This window comes from Rhinolophus sinicus, linkage group LG07 (genome assembly GCF_036562045.2).
Source record: "Rhinolophus sinicus isolate RSC01 linkage group LG07, ASM3656204v1, whole genome shotgun sequence".
In the NCBI taxonomy this organism is placed as follows: Eukaryota; Metazoa; Chordata; class Mammalia; order Chiroptera; family Rhinolophidae; genus Rhinolophus; species Rhinolophus sinicus.
The window spans coordinates 60,589,485-60,607,780 of record NC_133757.1 but is presented as its reverse complement, the minus strand read 5'-3'; the positions used below and the strand labels follow the sequence as shown (position 1 = coordinate 60,607,780).

Genomic DNA, 18,296 nt, shown 5'->3' with positions numbered 1-18,296 from the left:
GAACGTCTCAAGTCCTTTCAGCTTCTGTGCAGAGGTCCTGCTTTATTGAGCTGTAGAATGGGGTGGAAAGTGTCTTCAGGACATGGTGCCATGACGTACCCAGACCAGGGCAGACTCCTGTCCCCACTTGTCTTCACAGAGGCTGGCATCCTCTTATTCATAGACTACAGAAGGAGTCTGTGTCTTCCACCCTGACATTGCCCTGGAAGGGGCCCCGTGCCAACCCTTGGTGTTATATGGCGCGTGGTCTGTAAAGAAGTGGGATGCTAGAGCCGCCTGGGCACCCCCCCACCTCTGTTTCCACATGCTTCTTGTGTTGGTCAGCAAACCTGTCTGTCGTTTGTGTAAGTGAGGTTCTAGCAGAACCCTGTGTGATAACAGGGCGATGACCTGGGTCCCACATATGGCTGGGCCACTGGTGGAGGCGTGTGTTAAGGAGACTGAGTCAGCTCTCCTTATACTAATGAGAAAAGCTATTCTCGATACATAAACAAGTCACAAATGACAGTTATATCCTGATACATATTTCATGATCCCATTTTGATGAAAAAACTGTCTGATATGTGTACATAGATATATGCCTGCAGATGTGACTAAATACTTCTGGATGGGGACATCTCAAATGATCTCTAGGGGATGAGTTAGGAGGGATAATGGGACATTTATACTTTAGCACATTTTTTTTTTTAACGGGCAGGGTTATGGAATGATAGTGAACATTTTTATTTTCCTATATTTTTTCAAATAAAAATAGTAAAAATTACTTTATAAAAATACAAATACAAAAACAAAAACAAAGAAAAGAAGACTACAATCTGCTAACTCTCTGCCAGGTTCCTAGGTGGCCTGGCACAGTGCTCGGCGCTCAGCAAGTGCTTGGCACACGCCAAATGCAAGTATTTTAACAGAACATGCTTGGAAACTATCAGTTTCTTCTACTTCTTTCAACCTGTTGGCTTTCCAATTAAAGGAGAAAAAAAAACACACTCATAAAAACATGAGAAATAGTATAAGTAACTGGGTCCTATCTGCTTTGCCCTCCAACACTTTATTCATATATTCAACAACATTTATTGAACTATACTAACCACCTACTATGTGTTGATTATAGTATAAGGTTCTGGGACACAACTGTGAGCAAAACAGATGTGGCTCCTGACCTCGTGGAGACCCCAATGTGGTAGAGGAGATAGGCAACAAGAAATAAATAAACAGACAACTATTCAAGCACAGAAATGGCAAGTGCTATAAAGAAATAGAGCAAAGCGCTATAAGAGAGGATGACAGGAGTGGGGTCACTGCCCAGGAGCTAGAAAGAGCCAGTTTTCTGAGTCCTAAATAACCAAAGGCAGCTCAGAGTTTCAGCCGTGAGCTGCTGTCTTCAGCATGGCTGGACAGCCGCCGCAAACCCCTCATTCCACATTTCCGATCCTCGTGCCTCCGTTCACCTCTGCAGTGATGAAACTCATCCCCTAAAGGCCCCTCCAGAAAGGAGTTTGCAGGCATTCTCTGGGCAGGGAGGGGTGTCCAGGCCTGGGTCCCTGTGATGCCACAGGAACCAGAGTTTCTGCCCTTGCTTGGGGCTGGCGCCTGAGAGCTCTGAACAGCAGGAATCAGATGTCTGTGTTCAAATGACTTGTCTTGTAGCTAAGGCAGCCAGAGCTGGCCCCAGGGGGATGGCTTGTTTTGTGAGGAAAACATTCGCCAAGAACAATGTTTATCAAACCCCATCTCAACAATCATCCTGTGAGTCTGCCAGCTTCTGGCTTGCTTCTGTTCATGTTATGTTTGTTTTCTTTTTCTCTCTGCAGGCGGTGGAGACCAACCTGGCTTCCAAGGACAGCCACTGGGTCTTTGTGAACGAGGTAAGAGCCCAGAGTGGTGAGGCGGCGGCTGGCAGTGAGCCCCTTGCCCCTTAGGAAAGTTTGGAGTAATCCTTTCAGGTCTAATTCTAACAAGGGGCGCTGGAGTGAATTCCAGGGCTCCACTGTGCCAAGAGAGGAGGTCAGAGAGTGGGACTTGACCTGCCAAGGTGCTTACCTGGAGCAGGTGGGAACCAGGAATCAGAGACAGAATCTAGACCTGAGCCCACATGGAAGTCAAAAGCCAAAAAGAAGATGTATCAGGCATTTGAGTTGCGGGGTAAGGGAAGGCAGCCAGTCAGGCAGGGTTGGGGGCTGGAGAGATTAGGGTGAGCTAGAAAATGGGGTGCAGAGGGGGTGGGGCAAAGGAATGAGGAGGGGACACAGGCTGCATTTCACGCAGGAGGTTGAAGGTGTGTGTGTTATGCGACTGTTTGAGGGTGTCTGCATAACAGTATGTGTGTGTTTTTGTGAATATCCATCTGTATGAGCGTGTATGTATGTGAGGGTTAGGGTTAGGTCATGATGTGTATGTGTATGGATATGTGTGTGTGCAAAAGTATGTATGTGAGTGTGTGCATCTGCGTATGTGTGCACATGTGAGTGTAAAGGTGTGGGAGTGTGTGTGTGTGTTCACACGCCCCTGGTGGGGGTGGGATCATTGTAACCACTTAAAGCGGTCGAGTGGGAAGTCTCTCCCATTGAATGGCCATCCCACTGGTTTGGCCTTAGGAGGAGTGGGAATGCCAAGGTTCCACTGTGGCCTGGTCAGCTCTTCACTGATTACACCATGGCCTCCTCCACGTTATGGGCATCGCACGGGAGTGGCCTGTAACCACATACCCTAGCTCTCCTGAAGAATCCTCTCTGCCCACACATCTATTCAGGAAGCACTGACCAGGGCAGCCCGTGTGACCCCAGCAGGCTATTAACAGAGCTGGCTCTAGATGGTGTTTCCTAGTGCATGCTTTCATCAGGGCTGTGGCCTTAGCTTCTCCTAAATTAACCAATCAATTTCTAATGGCCTCACTTTAGAAGATGCAAGGTTTATTATGTCGGTAATTTATTCTTTTATGATGTGCATTTCTTTATTAGCTCGGTGCTAATATGGCTGAAATAATTTTGGGTGGCTTATTTTAATAATTTTGCAGGTAGAATCAGTAGTAACTACTTGCATGGCCCACTTTTCATGGTTTTCCTCCATAAATTCACATCTTATCTCAACGTCCACATGGGCCACTTGGAGACATGCACAGTAACTGTCATTTACCTCGGGTTGTGTCATTTACCTGTGGTTGTGCTGGGAATTAGCAGAAGGGACATGACACCCTCATCCCTATTCTTCAGCGCCTGCATGAGTCCTCCTTGGTTCTTAGGAAGTTTTGCCAGCCACTCTACAGGTTCTTCAAAGTCCAGTTTCCTTTTGTTCCAGAGAAAGGATCTTTCCATGTCTGCTGCTGGATTTATTTTTGTGGTGACTCCTCCAAATTGGAGAGCCGGCGTTTCTCTGTTGCCAGTCTTCCAAAGTGCTCTGTTTTTGTTTCCAACCTGGTTCCTTTTCTCTCCCCTACATATCAATTCACCCCTAGAGCCCTCTGTCTATCCTTCTTGACCCCCTGTTCAGGGCTGGGATTTACTTCAGAATGCCACCCCAGAGCATTGCTGGGGCACTGGAACCCAGGGTTTACTTCATGTCACAGGAGGGGTCAGGTAAGGGCACCTCTGTCAGAGCCGCACTGGAGCAGCCTCACCAAGAGCGTGGCTGTGCCCCCCTCAGCTCGGTATCACATCCTGGACCAGCATGAACTTCCCTGGATGCCTGTGTCCTCCTCCAGAACAGACCTCCCTCTTCCAGGGTTTCCTTTTCTATGGGGAGTGAAGGGGTAACAGCCACCATTGCTTGATCACCATTATATGCCAGACACTTGTCAGAGCATTTTACATCTGTTACCATTCTTAGTCCTTATCAACAACCCTGTTGGCAATTATTATCATCCCCATTTTATAGCTAGGAAAAGGGAGCCTCAAGAGGTTAAATCGTGTGTTCAAGGTCATAGAGCTATTAAATGGTGCATTCGATATTCTTTATTAAGACCGTCTGGCTCCAAAGCCCTTTGCATCCAATGACTCCATCATGCACGTGGCCCTGGCAAAGATCCTTAACTGGTGGTCAGGATCTGATTCAGTAAGGCCAGTCAGTAGTGCTCAGGTTGGGACACTCACGGATGTTCTGGAAGTCTGCAATGTAAAGGTACGGTCTCTTGTAAAGCTTTGACCCATGGACCCCAGTGACCCTAGCGTGGCCTCTGGTTAATGACGGAAGTGTTCTCTAAATTGTATGTAGATTTACCCTTAGGAGCCAGAAATATTCAGCATGATTGTTTCCTGTTACAGCATGACCCCACTGAAGACAAAAGTCCTGTTACTCTTATGACAGTTGTTTTCTGTTTACCATATGTGATGGCTAGGATAAAATAAGGTGGGAAAAAGTCAGGGGCAGGCATTTGGCGGCTCCAACATGGTCTCCAGGATTCAGCAGCTACAGTGGGGCCCCACCTTCCCTCTGTCAGATGAGCTCAGGTCTGTGCTTCTTCCCCCCATGTCCTTTCCTAAGGAGACCTGCAGTGTGGTCCCCAGGTCAACCCCTGCTTCCTTCCCTCTGCACAGGCTCTTTCCTCCAGCTTACCCCTCTGTATTTGACTTGCCTAATGTATTTTCCAGGATTCATGATAAACACTCAAGGGCACATGTTTTTGTTTGCTTTCTTTATGCAGTGTCTCCTCCTCAGCAATGAATATCGGTGTTGTGTATGATAGGCCTGTTTTGTTTGGAGAAGGGTAGTTGGAGGTAGAGACAGTCCGTGAGCCTCACTGACAGTTTCTATAGGTCTCTGGACTCCATTGTGGGTACACTGGCAAGCAGATGTGCTTTTGGGTATACACTATATTTTCATTGATGGATTATGTTACGTGTTAGCTTGGAGGAGGCTGAGAGATTTGAAAGAACTCGTGGGAAGCAAAATGAACCATGAGTGAAGGTGACCACTAGACCATGAGTCTTTAGAGGACATGGCCAGAATCCAGCTTATCACTGAATCCCCAATGCCGCCAGCAGAGTAGATTCTTACAAAGGTTTGGCTGAAGGCAAGTCAATGTACACAGGGTAGAGCGAGTTGCTTTGATGAATTCTTCCCAGTTGGCCTTCCAGAGAAGACAAAGGCAGCAATTAAGACCCGAGTCTCAGGGATGAAAGGGATCACTCTGGGTCATTCATCAGAATCTGCTAGTTCGGGACCAGTCAGGTTTGACTTGATGAGCTATGTGGCTTCTGGAATCTCTTTATCGGCTGGGCTGGAGTGCTGCCTCTCCACGTGGGTCGCCTTCAGCAGATCCCAGGTGAGCCAGTCATCTCTCTGGCCCAGTGCCTCACAGGTTTACTCAGGGCCGGCTGGAATCTGGATGCAGAGGAGAATGCCCTCCCATGGGGCTCTGCGTCTAGACAGGAAGCATACATCTCATAGCATGGCCTCTTGGGAACTTTCTGGGAGGAAATTCTTTTATGGAATATGTATGTAACTTTTATGGAATATATATATATATATATATATATATATATATATATATATATATATATATATATATATATAACTTCCATCTTCTTCTAGAACCAATCATTATGCAGACGTGAGATGCTCTATTTGTTCCTGGAGACAAAAGTCCTGTTCGCATTGTTAGTCTAGTTCTTCCCGACATGAAACCAAAGCACACTGTGATTGAAATGGTTTAGATGCTTAACAAGCAAAGCAGAAGCATGTGCATAACCCACATACTTACATTTTCTCAGCAAGTGAAGCTCTGAGCTGTGATCTGTGGCTCAACAGGGGACCAGGGGAAGCTATATTCTAAGGAGGGAGGTAGCTCAGGTGGGGTTCCCTGTCACTCCTGCCTGGTTTCTAGCATACACAGATGGCTCCACATCACATGTCCATTCCAGACCCTGCCCCCGATCTCCAGACCCAGAGATCTAGATGCCTTCTTGACTCAGCTGCTTGGAGATCTTATGACCACTGCCAGCTCAGTGCATCTCATTCTGAACCCACCATCCTACCCTTAACCTGGTCCTCACTCTGTGCTCCAATCTCAGGGCCAGTCCTTCTGGTCACATCCTCAGCCGATGGAGAAAAGCCAACATTGTGCGCCTGCCTTGAGCCCACTCACAATGACGCCAACCACGCCTGTATTGTTTATTTACTTCTCGCCCTTCTGCCCACTACTTCATGGCTCATCCCTGTAAGATGGGTCAGTTGCTGTTTCCTATATTTAGTTTCCTCTCCTGGCTCTGGGCCTTTCCAGGATTTCCCCTGATGTATGGTATGCCTTTCCTGCCTCTCTGGTTATCAAGGACCTACCTTTCCTGCAGGGGTCTGCTAAACATCGCCTCTGCCCAAAGGTCTTCCTGGATTTCCCCATTAGAGATATTCATTCTCCTGGGCCCAGCTCTGCTTGTTGGGGACTGGACGCACAGCCCGACTCCCTGAACAGCTTGTAAGGGAGGGTGGGCTTCCTTTGCATCAGGTCCCCAGAGGCCCCATCATGAGGGGCTCAGACATGGAGGAGGTGCTGAGTGAAGCCTCCCACTACAGCGTCTGCCTGTTGCTGCCTCATCTTGATGCTGCTTGTGTGATAGCCTAAACGTGGAGGAAAATGCACTTATAGCCATCCTGATCTTCATGGGCTGAGAAAGCTGCAATCCTGCTCCATGAGCCACAGCTGTCAGCACCCCTTGCTCCCCAGCACTGCTTTTTCTGCAGCTGCATTATGAGTGCCAAGGGGTACAAGCTCTTCCTCTCAGGCACATGTATGCTCCCTTCAACCCTGGACCAAGCCATGTGCAGGTGGCAGAGCAGAGCAACCAGTTAACAGGGCCGGGGAAGCACCAGCAGCCTTTCTCCAGCAGTCTCCAAATTGCTGGGGGAACACATGTTCTGCTAATTCACAGGTGCTTTGTGGAGAAAGGATTCTATGATCAAAGAGGGTAGAGAACTTAAGCAGCAAGAAATAGGTGCCTCCTGCAGGCATCTTCGGTCTCTCATGCATGCCGTGCTTCCCAAAGATCAGGCAGTCATGTTATCTGTCACATGCATTGTTTCCAACATACTCCCGTGCCTTTCCTCTTGACATGTGCTCACCTCTGTGCTGGAATAGGTTGTTGGCAGGGGGTGGGGTGTCAGGGCCCATAGGGTAGAGTTCAGTTTCCTCCAGGTGATACACGAGGCTGTTCACGAGCTGACTTCAGAGCCCTCTCTGGTCTCAGTTCTTGCCACCTCTTGTCATCTAGAGCTGTTCTGACTGTATCCTAAGAGGGCTCCACCCCCCAAGTGCATCCATGTTGCAACCTCTTTAGATGCCTCTGCCCAGAATGCTCTTCTGTTGTTGCCTCTCAGGTGCCAGCCTCCAACTTACCACTTTCACTGGTTTGCCACCAACCAATACCCCTTGAGAATCCTCCAGGTGCAGACCTTGACCTGCCCCAGAGGGGACTTCTGTCAACAGTTAGAGAAGGTCACTCCAGACTTTCACATCTTCCCTACCCCCAACATCTACTGTGTTAAAACAAATGACAGTGAGATTAGTCTACACAGGTATAATGTGAGGACAGAAATGTGAATGCACTAATTGAAGAAAACAAGAAAAAAGACCATGCTATGAATGCTGAATCAAATAACTTTCAGAAATCTCTACTTGGGACTCAGAGAAAGAGAGGAAGGGAAAAGATTTAATTTTTTTCTTCTTTTCATTTTGAAAATTCCAATTCTGTTTGGATATTAAGTCCCTGTACCATTTACCGCCTGCAAATTTAATTTAGTAACACTCAAAAACAATTATGTTTCTTCTAATCTATTCACTTGTTTCTCCCCCAGCCGTACTGGGGTGTCCTTGAGGACAGGCATTATATCTTACCTGCCTCTGTAGTCCCAGCTGAGGACCCAAAACAAAGAGTAGGAGTTGCCATTTATCAGACATTAGATGGAGCCAGGCACTTGTTTTGAGCTTCACTTTTTTTTTTTTATTTTTTACTTAAAAAAATCAACATCTTTATTGAAGTTTAATTCACATACAATAAATACACATATTTAAGTGTACAATTTACATTTGGCACATGTCTACCTATGAAGCCACAACCACAGTGAAGGTGGTGAATGTATCTATCACCCCAAAAGTGTCCTTGTGTCCCTTTGTAATCTCACACCACTGCCCAACTCTCCCCCACTCCCCTGGCAATCTGTTTCTGGCACTGCAGATTATTTGTATTTTCTAGAGTTTTATACAAATGGAATCATACAGTATGTACTCTTTTTTTCTGTTTTGCTATGGCTCTTTCCCTCCAGATAATTATTTTAATATTCATGCATATTGCAATGTATAGCAAAGTTCTTTCCTTTTTATTGATAAGGAATATTCAAATGTATGGATACAGCACAATTTGATTATCCATTTACCATTGGTGGGTATTTGGGTTGTTCTAGATTTTTGGTGATTACAAGATTTTTGGTGAACATCCATGTACAAGTCTTTGTATGGACATATGCTTTCATTTTTCTTGGGTACGTATTTACAGGGGGTATTGCTGGGTCATATGGTAGATGTATGTTTAACTTTTTAAGAAACTTACAAGTTCTATGAGAGTTCCAGTTGCTCTACATCTTCTTCAGTACTGTTTTCATCCGGGTTTTTGGTGTCAGCCATTGTAGTAGTGTGTAACGGTACCTCAATATGATTACAATTTTCATTTGCCTAATAACCAATGATACTGAGCATCCGTTCATGTGTTTATTTGCCATTTATACCTATATAATCCTTAGAGGGAAGCTGAGATCATTGATTTGAGACGTTCATTTTTCTTTAGTGCTATAATCTTCACCTTAGGTGATTTAATGGCATCCCCCAAATTTTGATATGTTGTGTTTTCATTGTTACTCAGTTCAAAATACTTTCTACATTACCTTTGATTTCTTCTTTGAGCCATAGGTTGTTTAGGTGTGTGTTATTTAGTTCCCCAATATTTGTGTACTTTTCAGGGCTCTTTCTCTTACTGATTTTTAATTTAAGTTTCATTGTGGTTAGAGAACATAGTTTCTATTACTTGAATCCTTTAAAATTTACTGATATTTATTTAATAGTCCAGTATGTTGTCTTTCTTGATAAATGTTTTATGTGCATTTGAAAAGAATGTATAATCTGTTGTTGTTGTTGTGTGGAATGTTCTATAAATGCCAATTAGGTCAATTTAGTTGATAGTGTTATGTCTTCTGTATCCTTGGTGATTTTTTTTTTTTTTGGTCTATTTGTTCTATCAGTTATTGAAAAACAGGCATCAAAATATTCAACTTTAATTGTGAGTTTGCCAGTTTTTCCTTGTATTTGTATCAGTCTTGCTTAATGTATTTTGAAGCTTTGTTATAAGAAGCATAAATGTTTAGGATTTTTATGTCCTGTAGATTAACTGATCTGTTATCATTATGAAACAATTATCTTTATCTTTCTGCTCTGAAATGTTCTTTGCTTTGAAATATATTTTACCTGATATTACTGTAGCTATTACAGATTTGTTTTGACTAGTGTTAGCACAATATTTCTTTTTATACTCTTACTTTTAACTGACTTGTTTCTTTATGTTTAAAGTAATGTATGTTTCTGGAAGGACTTTTGTACTTAGATCTAGCTATTTCATCCATTCTAACACTCTGCCTTTTAATTGAATTGCTTAGATAATTTAGATTTAATGTGAGTATTGATACTGTTAGTAGAGGGTGGAGTCCTGGAAGCCAAGTGAAGAAACCATTTCAAACAGGAGGGAGAGATCACTGGTGTCACATGCTGCTGCCATGAAGATGTGGTCTCTAGTGGGTGAATATTGAGAGAGGGTTGGAGGACCAAGTCCCCAGGCACTTCAACTTGTATTATCCCATTTTGCAGGTAAAGAAACAGGGACTCAGACAGATGGATTGACTTTTCAATGTCACTTAATCAATAAGTGGTAGAGTCAGGATTTGAACTTAGCTGTGAGTGACTCCAAATTTAATAAATATGTACCTTACGCCACACTGCCCCTCTCTTACTGTACCCCTCACACTCAACACTAACTAAATGCTAAACACATGACTGAATCTCAGAAATATTTGAAATTTTTCATAATTTGGAAGTGGTCATAAAGTTCTTGTTGTAGAAGGTCATTTAAAAACTTTCATTTTTTTATTATTAGATTTCTTCTCTTTATGCTATTTTACCTTATTTTTTAAATCTCCTGTGGAAGAAGTGAAAGAACCTGAAATAGCTAACACCTGTCATATGAGTAGTATCTGAAAGGAACAAACCATATTTACTAGAAATATACTTCAATTTGTTAATCAGACTACATCTATGTTCCTTTCTCAACCCAAAAGGAATCTATGAGATTTTGCATTCATGGTTACAGGTATATGAGGAAGTTGTTTTTATATAATATTACTCTTCATTCCTTTTCAAAGACCCCAGGGGAGGGTACTTGTTGCTGCATAGATGGTGGTTTGGGGAGCAGTAACTGTGGATGTAGTGATGTACCATTTTTTTAGGCCAGTCTTTGGGAACATTCGATGGATATGATTGGGTCCTGTGCTTGCCACTTTTATGACTTTGGACAAGTTGTTTTACTTCTTTCCTTGAGCTTTATTTTCCTCATCTGATAACAGGATTCCTCATAGCCACCTCATAGGAAAGATGTGAAGATTAGATGAGATAACTGACCAGAAGTGACCCAGCATGGGTCTGGGTTATGGCAAGCCCTCTTAAAAGATAGGTTCTCTTATTAACAAATATCTAAAGTCCTGTGGGAAAGTTCATCTTTGGAACTTAGTCAGGGTCCCTCAGACTGAAGGAATCAATCATAGGTCAGAGCATGTCTTAAGAGGAGTGCAGGGGGCAGGAACATGGCTTGATTCATCGCCTAGATGAACCTGAATTGCAGCATTTGTAACTGTGTCTTGGGCTTGCAGGGACTCTAGTTCACCCTATCTCTGCCTTTCAAACTCTTATGTATCCTTTAAGACTCAGCTCAAATTACTATCCCCTTACTTTGCAACACTATTGATTTCTTCCATGACCTTCTTCCAACACCCCAGAGAACTGAGGCTAGATTCTTCAGTGGTACTTAACTTCTTCCTCCATGCCCTGTCTCCATGTCAGGATTTATAACTCTTAACAATTGGTCATTTATTCATCACACATGTACCGAACACCTCTGAGGCACTGGACATGCTCAGGAGAATTCAACAGATATGAGGTGTGATAAAAAAATATGGTAAATGTTTAAAAAAATTATTATAGTAAAAGACGTATTGCTATTAATTCCCCTCAAAATACTTTCCCTCACTTGGAACACACTTATCCCATTGTTCTGGCCACTTTCTGAAGCAGTTCTGGAAGTCCTCTTTGGTGAGTATCTTTACTTCCTTCTTCATCATGACAACTCTCCGTGTCACACGTTGCTTCTGGTATATGGCAATTTCTATCAAATAAAAACATTATGGTGTGTCCTCATCCACCTTATTCACCGGATCTGGCACCATGCGACTTCTGGTTCTCTCCCAAAATCAAAATGACCATAAAAGGTAAACATTTTGAATCAATTCAGGACGTCGAGGCAGCCATAACAACACAACTAAACACACTTACAAAAGAGGACTTCCAGAACTGATTCAGAAAGTGGCCAGAATGATGGGATAATTGTGTTCAAAGTGAGGGGGGTATTTTGAGAGGGATTAATGGCAATATGTTTTTTACTGTAATAATTTTCTTATTTAAACATTCACCATATTTTTTGATCATACCTTGTATGTTCTTTTTACCCACAGAGAGCTTATAGTAGCATGGCTGAGAAACATGTACCTGGATCACTATACTACAGCTAAGCCAGAGTTGTAGGAGCCACTCCAGGTCCTCTGCAATTTGCAGACAAGTTCAAACTCCCTGCAGACAAAACAGCTCAGACAGACCCCTACCCCTGCTGTGGAATCAGACTCCCTGTTTTAGACATGAGTCAATTGTTCCCAACAACTGTATTGTCATTTTGCAGAGTTTTGACAGAGAATAGTTGGGGAAGGGAGTGCTGACACTTAGGGAGTTTTAAAAATAGCTCTAATTATCACGTGCAGCAAATGTATCTGAAAACTAAAGGTTAGTGTCTCTACCTTTCTGCATTCCTATCCATCGCTCTTCCTACAAATGGATTCTGATGGATTCCGATAACTCGCTGCTCGTGCAAGAAAGACCCCATTATCTGTGCCTTCTACCTTGTTATTACACCTCCTTTGCCAGGCTGGATAATCAGCATGTACCATATGGAGAGGAGAGATGCACGTGTACACACACACACACACACACACACACACACACACACGCTTCTGCTGCCTTCATGTGCAGCCTGGGGATAGCAGGCCTCTGATGGAGCTCCCAAGGAGGGCACTTTCTTTCTTTATTGTTTGACAATTGTTAGTAAAGTTACATAGATTTCAGATGTACAGGAGGGACCTTTCAAAGCTGGAACATGGAAGCAGAAATGGAGGCAGGAGACAGTTCAAACCACTGGAACTTCTTGTGAAATGTCTTAAATGATTTTTTAATGGCTCATAGAAATATTGGCCTCAGCCTTGGATCTCTTTTCCACTGTCTCAAACAAGAGGATGTTATGTGCAGTGGGGCAGCCTGTCTCTTAGAGCTGGTTGAAAAATCCCAAATGAATATCATGCAGTTTCAGAGAGGGGGATGAGGAAACCCTTCAGCTGTCAGTGATCAGAACTAGGATGCACTTCCCAGCAGCCCCAGGATGGCATGCCGGCTGCTGAGGTGATGAGGGACTGACAAGCGATGCTCTCACTGTCATGCCTGGCATTCCCCCGGCCAGGTGCAGAGAGGGGCTCCTAGTGAGGAGCTGCTGAAGGCCCATCTCGGGTAGCCGATGGGTCTGAACGGCGTCCTCCGTACCCGCAGATTTCTGCTTGTTTGCTGTGGGCATTGCAGGAACAGTGATCTGCGTGGTTGCTGTTCCTCAGAAGCAAGGGAACTCACATGTTGAGTGCCTACTGTGTGCCAGGCCTTGCTTTACATGTTTTATAAGCATTATTTAAAACAAATGAAATCTGTCTGTGACATTCCTTTTAAACTGATGGAAAGAAATTCGATCCCGGTTATAACAAGGTCATCTCCTCCTTACCCTCAGGAAGGTTGTGCAAAAGTCCCTGGGCTTTCCACTGTCGCCAAGGTGAATCATAGAAAGATCTCTGTAGACAGAAAGTTACAACCCACATTGGGCCTAAGCTTGGGCATGGTGATTTTATTTTATTTTTTGAGAGACCATATGTTTGGGGCCCAGCTTTCCTGAATGACCACCAGCCAGTCCTTTCTGACATTGCACCCTGGGACTGAAGTGTATGGGGAGGGGAAAACCCACAGCTCCTCTTCTGCCCCTCTCCGTCTCTGCTGGAAGCTTCTTGACTCACCGTGGCCCCCTTCGTTCTCTAAGCCTCAGAAGCTTCCAGCCAACCATCATTGTCAGTTCACATATTTATTGAAAGAAAACATCTTGGGAGAAAGAAGAACACGAACTTTCTAGAGTATAAAATGTTTACCTTTGTGTAGGTGTGTTTGGGAGATATGGTGGAGTAGGAGGGACGGGTAGCAGGAAAGCAGAGAAAAATTGCTCCTGTTCTTTCTGATTCTTCTACAATAGTAGAACAAAATACAAATTAATATACCAATGAATTAGCCTTCCAAGCAGCCTTATATATGTCATTTATTTTGCCAAATTGAGGTTTTCCTGTTATATTCAGTTTTGTGTCCAACTGTTTTCAATTAATAATATATCATTAACATTTTATCATGTCAGTAAATAGTATTTGAGAGAATATTTAATGGCCTTGTAGTAGTCTGTCATTTGGAAATATCATAATTTATGCAAATCTTTTCAATTTTCAGTTAGTTTGGTTAATGCTATTATAAATAATACTGCAGACCTTCTACCTAGATCTCTGCTGTCTATCTGATTCCTTATGATAGTAGAAATATTGTTTCTAAGTATGGGAAATCTCAAAGAGCCTGAGCTCCTTAATTAGAGTGCCTGTCTCATCCCACTCTTGTGAACATGGATATAATCAACATTTTCCTTTTTTACCAATATTATAGGTGAAAAAAGGCTCCCTGTATTATTTTAATTTGTATCTCTTTGCTTATTTGCCAAGTCAAACACTTTGAACATTATTTATTGATCATGCCTGTTTCTAATTTTGTGATTTGGTTGCTCATGTTTTCTGTGAAGATATATTAGTCTTTTGTTATATGGCTCTGTTTTCACAATAACCTTCTGAGAGAAGTATTAGCATTAGAGTACCGACAATGAAATTGAGGCTCAGAAAATGTCTGAGGTCTCCCAGCTGTATAAAGACGAGTTGGCACTGTAAGCTCATGTTGGTCTTGTTCCAAAGCCTGTGTTATCTCCACATAGTACTGTCTTTGAATCAGCCCAGTCCTGCCTAATGGGAGACAGATGGTGATTTATGTCCTTTAAGGGTCAACATTTCTGCACCAAGCCAAATAAATCTTCCAATTATTATATTGGATTAGGTCATTTTAAATTCTGAATCAAAGCTTGGTTTTGCAACTTAAAGTGACATAAAATTTTCTATTAACCTTAGTTAATTAACGGAAAAGTCATAAAACTCTCCCTAATTTTCATCCAGTAGAAGGGAATGAGCAGGGTCAAAAGGCCAATGGAAGGCCACATAAAGTGGCTTTTATGATTAGACCCCAGGCATCTGCTTGTTCAGGCCCTGATTCTGTTTTGTGGGAGTGTTCAACAGCCCTAAAGAAAGCCCCTCCAAGGAGACTTGCAGTGAGGAAACAGGCAGGCACCCTCCTTTCTTGTATGAGAAGTGCAAGCACGTCCCAGTTCTCTTTCCCCAAAAGGAATGTTTCTCACTAAGCATCCTTTCCTCAATTTTGATTTTTCTGGACTTTTTATATACTTCTTTGGGGTGAGAATTTTTAGAGGAAAGAAATTGATTATCAGTCATCTCCCTGGCCAATCTGCAAGTGCGCCTGGTACTTCATTACGGAATCTCCTCTCATTAAAGCTTGGTCCTCCAAGAGAAAGTCCAAAATGGTTCAGTTCAATATAGAATGCAGTTTCCTCCCCCAAAAGACTGATTTCAAGAAAGGGGCTCAATTATCCATTAGGTTTTTGTACCTCAGCTCACACCACACAGCCCTGTAAGGGATGAAATGTAGTCGTAGAAATGAGCCACTGGGACTGGGAAGTGTGGTGACAATTTGGGGGTGAAATTATGAACAGACATCTAATAATCGGGCAAAAGCTTCGACCATAAGGTGGCAATAGGTGAAAAAGGGTGCAAGGAGACTCTGCTGTTCTGTGACTACAAAGACTGGCTTTCCTTCTGAGCGAGGCCACTGGAGCATTGTGAACTGAGCACTTATGTGATTTGAATTATACTTTAGAAGGATCACCCTGATTTCTGTGTTGAAAGTACACTGTGGGGATTGGGGTGGGAAAGAGCAGAAACAAGGAGAAGAGTTAAAGAATCAGGGTCTTTAATTAGAGATGATGATGGCTTAGACCAGGGGTGGTGAGATGTCCTTAGATTCTGGAGTTTTGAACGTAGGACTGACAGACATTGCTCACCAAACTGATGAACAGAGAAGGCACATTACTAGTCCAAGGGCAAGCACCTAGCAACTGTGTAAAGCAGGGGAAGGGAGATGGAGGTGTTAAGGTGTGTGTGTGAGGTGACTGGTATTTTATAGGGTGCTCTGGATTTGAACCCAGGCAGTCTGTCTCTAGTGCATACAGTCTTATTATTTGAAGTATGAGACTTGACAATTAAGTTCACAAACTCATCCTAGAAAAAGTGCTACATACTTCATTGCTGAATATCACTACGGTCACCTTCAAAGTACTCCCCTTGGGAAGCTATGCTCCAATGGTAGCGCCTAGTTCACCCTTCAAAGCAGTTTTGGAAATCTTTTTCTGGAATGGCCATCAGAGCTGTCATCATATTACTCTTGATGTCCTAAATGTCATCAAAATGTCTTCTTTTCAATATTTCCTTTATCTTCAGGTAAAGAAAGAAGTCACTGGGGGCCAGATCAGTGAGTAGGGAGGGTGTTCCAATACAGTTACTTGTTTCCTGGCTAAAAACTCCCTCACAGGCAGTGCTGTGTGAGCTGGTGCATTGTTGTGACGCAAGAGCCATGAATTGTTGGCGAAAAGTTCAGGTCGTCTAACTTTTTCATGCAGCCTTTCAGCACTTCCAAATATTAAACTTGGTTAACTGTTTGTCCAGTTGGTACAAATTCATAATGAATAATCCCTCTGATATAAAAAAAGTTTAGCAACATTGTTGCAACAAGTTTGTGAACTTAATTATCTGACCTGTATAACTGACAGTAAAAAAAACAAACAAACTAAACCTGCACATTTTGATGAGTTACAAATTGGTGTTTCAACATATGCACTTGTGAAACTACCACCACAACCATGATAATTAGTCATATCCACAAAAGTTTCCTCATGCCCCCATGTAATCAATTTCCCCCTCCACCCATTCCAGGCAACCTCTGATCTGTTTTCTATCACTATATATTACTTTGCATTTTCTAGAATTTTATATCAATGCAATTAGACAGTACACACAATTTTTTTTGTCTAGCTTATTTCACTCAGCATATGATTTTGAGATTCATTCATGCTGTTGTGTTTATTGATGATTAATGTTTGAATGTGGTGTGAGGTAAGGGTTGAGGTTAATTTTTGTTTTATCTTTGCACATGGGTATTTAATTGTTCCAGCACTACTTCTTGGAAACAGTGTCCTTTCTCCTTTGGATCCATTGCCAAAAGTCAATTGGACTTCAATGTCTGGATCTATTTCTGAACTCTCTGTTCTGTTCTATTGACTTATATGTTTGTCTTCACACCAATGCCACACTGTATAATTGTAGCTTTTTAGTTGGTCTTGAAATCAAGTGATGTAAGTTCTCCACCTTTTTCTTTTTTTAGAAATTTACTTGCACCCTTCTTGGTCCTTCACATTGTCACAGGGCTAGGACTAGGGTGAAGCAAGTGAGGCACCAAAGGCATAAAGTTTAAGGAGGAATTCTCACAACTTTGTGCAAGTGCCTCGCCCTAGTTCTGGCCCTGCATTTCCATATACATTTTAGAATTAACTTGTCAATTTCTAGAAAAAGCCTGCTAGGATTTTCATTTCTGTTGTGTTGAATCTAGAGATAATATCAGCCAGAAATGAGATCTTCACAATATTTAATCTTCTGATCTATGAACAAGGTATATTTTTTCATTTATTTATATCTTCCTTCATTATTTTTAGCAATGTTTTGCAGTGTTAAGTGTATTGGCCTTGTAAATCTCATTACTTTTAAATTTAAATTTGCAATTGTTTGTTGTTAGTGGGTAGAAAATACCATTAATTTTTGAATATGGACCTTATATCCCACAGCCTTGCTAAACTTACTTATTAGTTCTAGTGGCTTTCTTTTGTAGATTTCCTGAGATTTTCGATACAGACAATCATGCCATCTGTGAATAAAGACAGTTATACCTCTTCCTTTTCTATTTGGATTTCCTTTTTTTTCTGTTTCTTGCTATATTGCACTGCCTGGCACCTCCAGTACAGTGTTGAGTAGAAGTAGTAAAAGTGCACATCTTTGCATTTTTCCTAATCTTAGGGGAAATTATTCAGCTTTTCACCATTAATTGTGATGTTAGATGCAGGTTGATCATAGGTGCCCTTAATCAGGTTGAAGAAGTTTTCTTTTATTCTTGGTTTGCTGAGGGATTTTAACATAAATGGAACTTGGATTTTGTCAAATGCTTTTTATGCATCTATTGTGATAATCACACAGGCTTTTTTAATCCTATTAATATGGAGAACTAAATTGATTCATTTTCAAATATGAAACCAACCTTACAGTCCTGGGATAAACCCCACTTGATCATGATGTTTTTGTTCTTTTTTAAATTGCTAGATTTAAACTTAGCTTAAGTTTTATAGCTAAAGTATTAGCTAAGATATTTTAGAGAAACTTTGTATTTATGCTCATGGGGCATATTAATTAGCCTGTCATTTTCTTATCTTGTAAACCCTCTGTCTGGTTTTGTTATCAGGGTAGTGCTGGCCTCCTGGAATAAATAGGGATTTGTTTCCTTCTCTTTAATTTTCTAAAATAATTTGTGAAAAATTGATATTATATATTCCTTAAACAAATGTAGAATTCACCAGTGAAGACATCTGGCCTGGAAGGGTCCCCGCCACCCATGGGAAGATTTTTTTTTTTAACAGAAAATCTATTTTTTTTTCTGTAGGTATAAG

At 42.2% G+C, this 18,296-nt stretch overlaps 1 protein-coding gene across 2 annotated transcripts in view; it reads left to right on the top strand.

Annotated features, from left to right (window-relative positions):
- The window catches only part of GRID1 (glutamate ionotropic receptor delta type subunit 1), a 702,415-nt gene that overhangs the window by 426,586 nt on the left and 257,533 nt on the right, over positions 1–18,296 (top strand). For both annotated transcript variants that reach the window (XM_074339723.1, XM_074339722.1), the window contains exon 5: positions 1,812–1,865. In XM_074339723.1, coding sequence (XP_074195824.1) covers positions 1,812–1,865 — 54 coding nt within the window. The remainder of the gene's footprint in view (positions 1–1,811; positions 1,866–18,296) is intronic.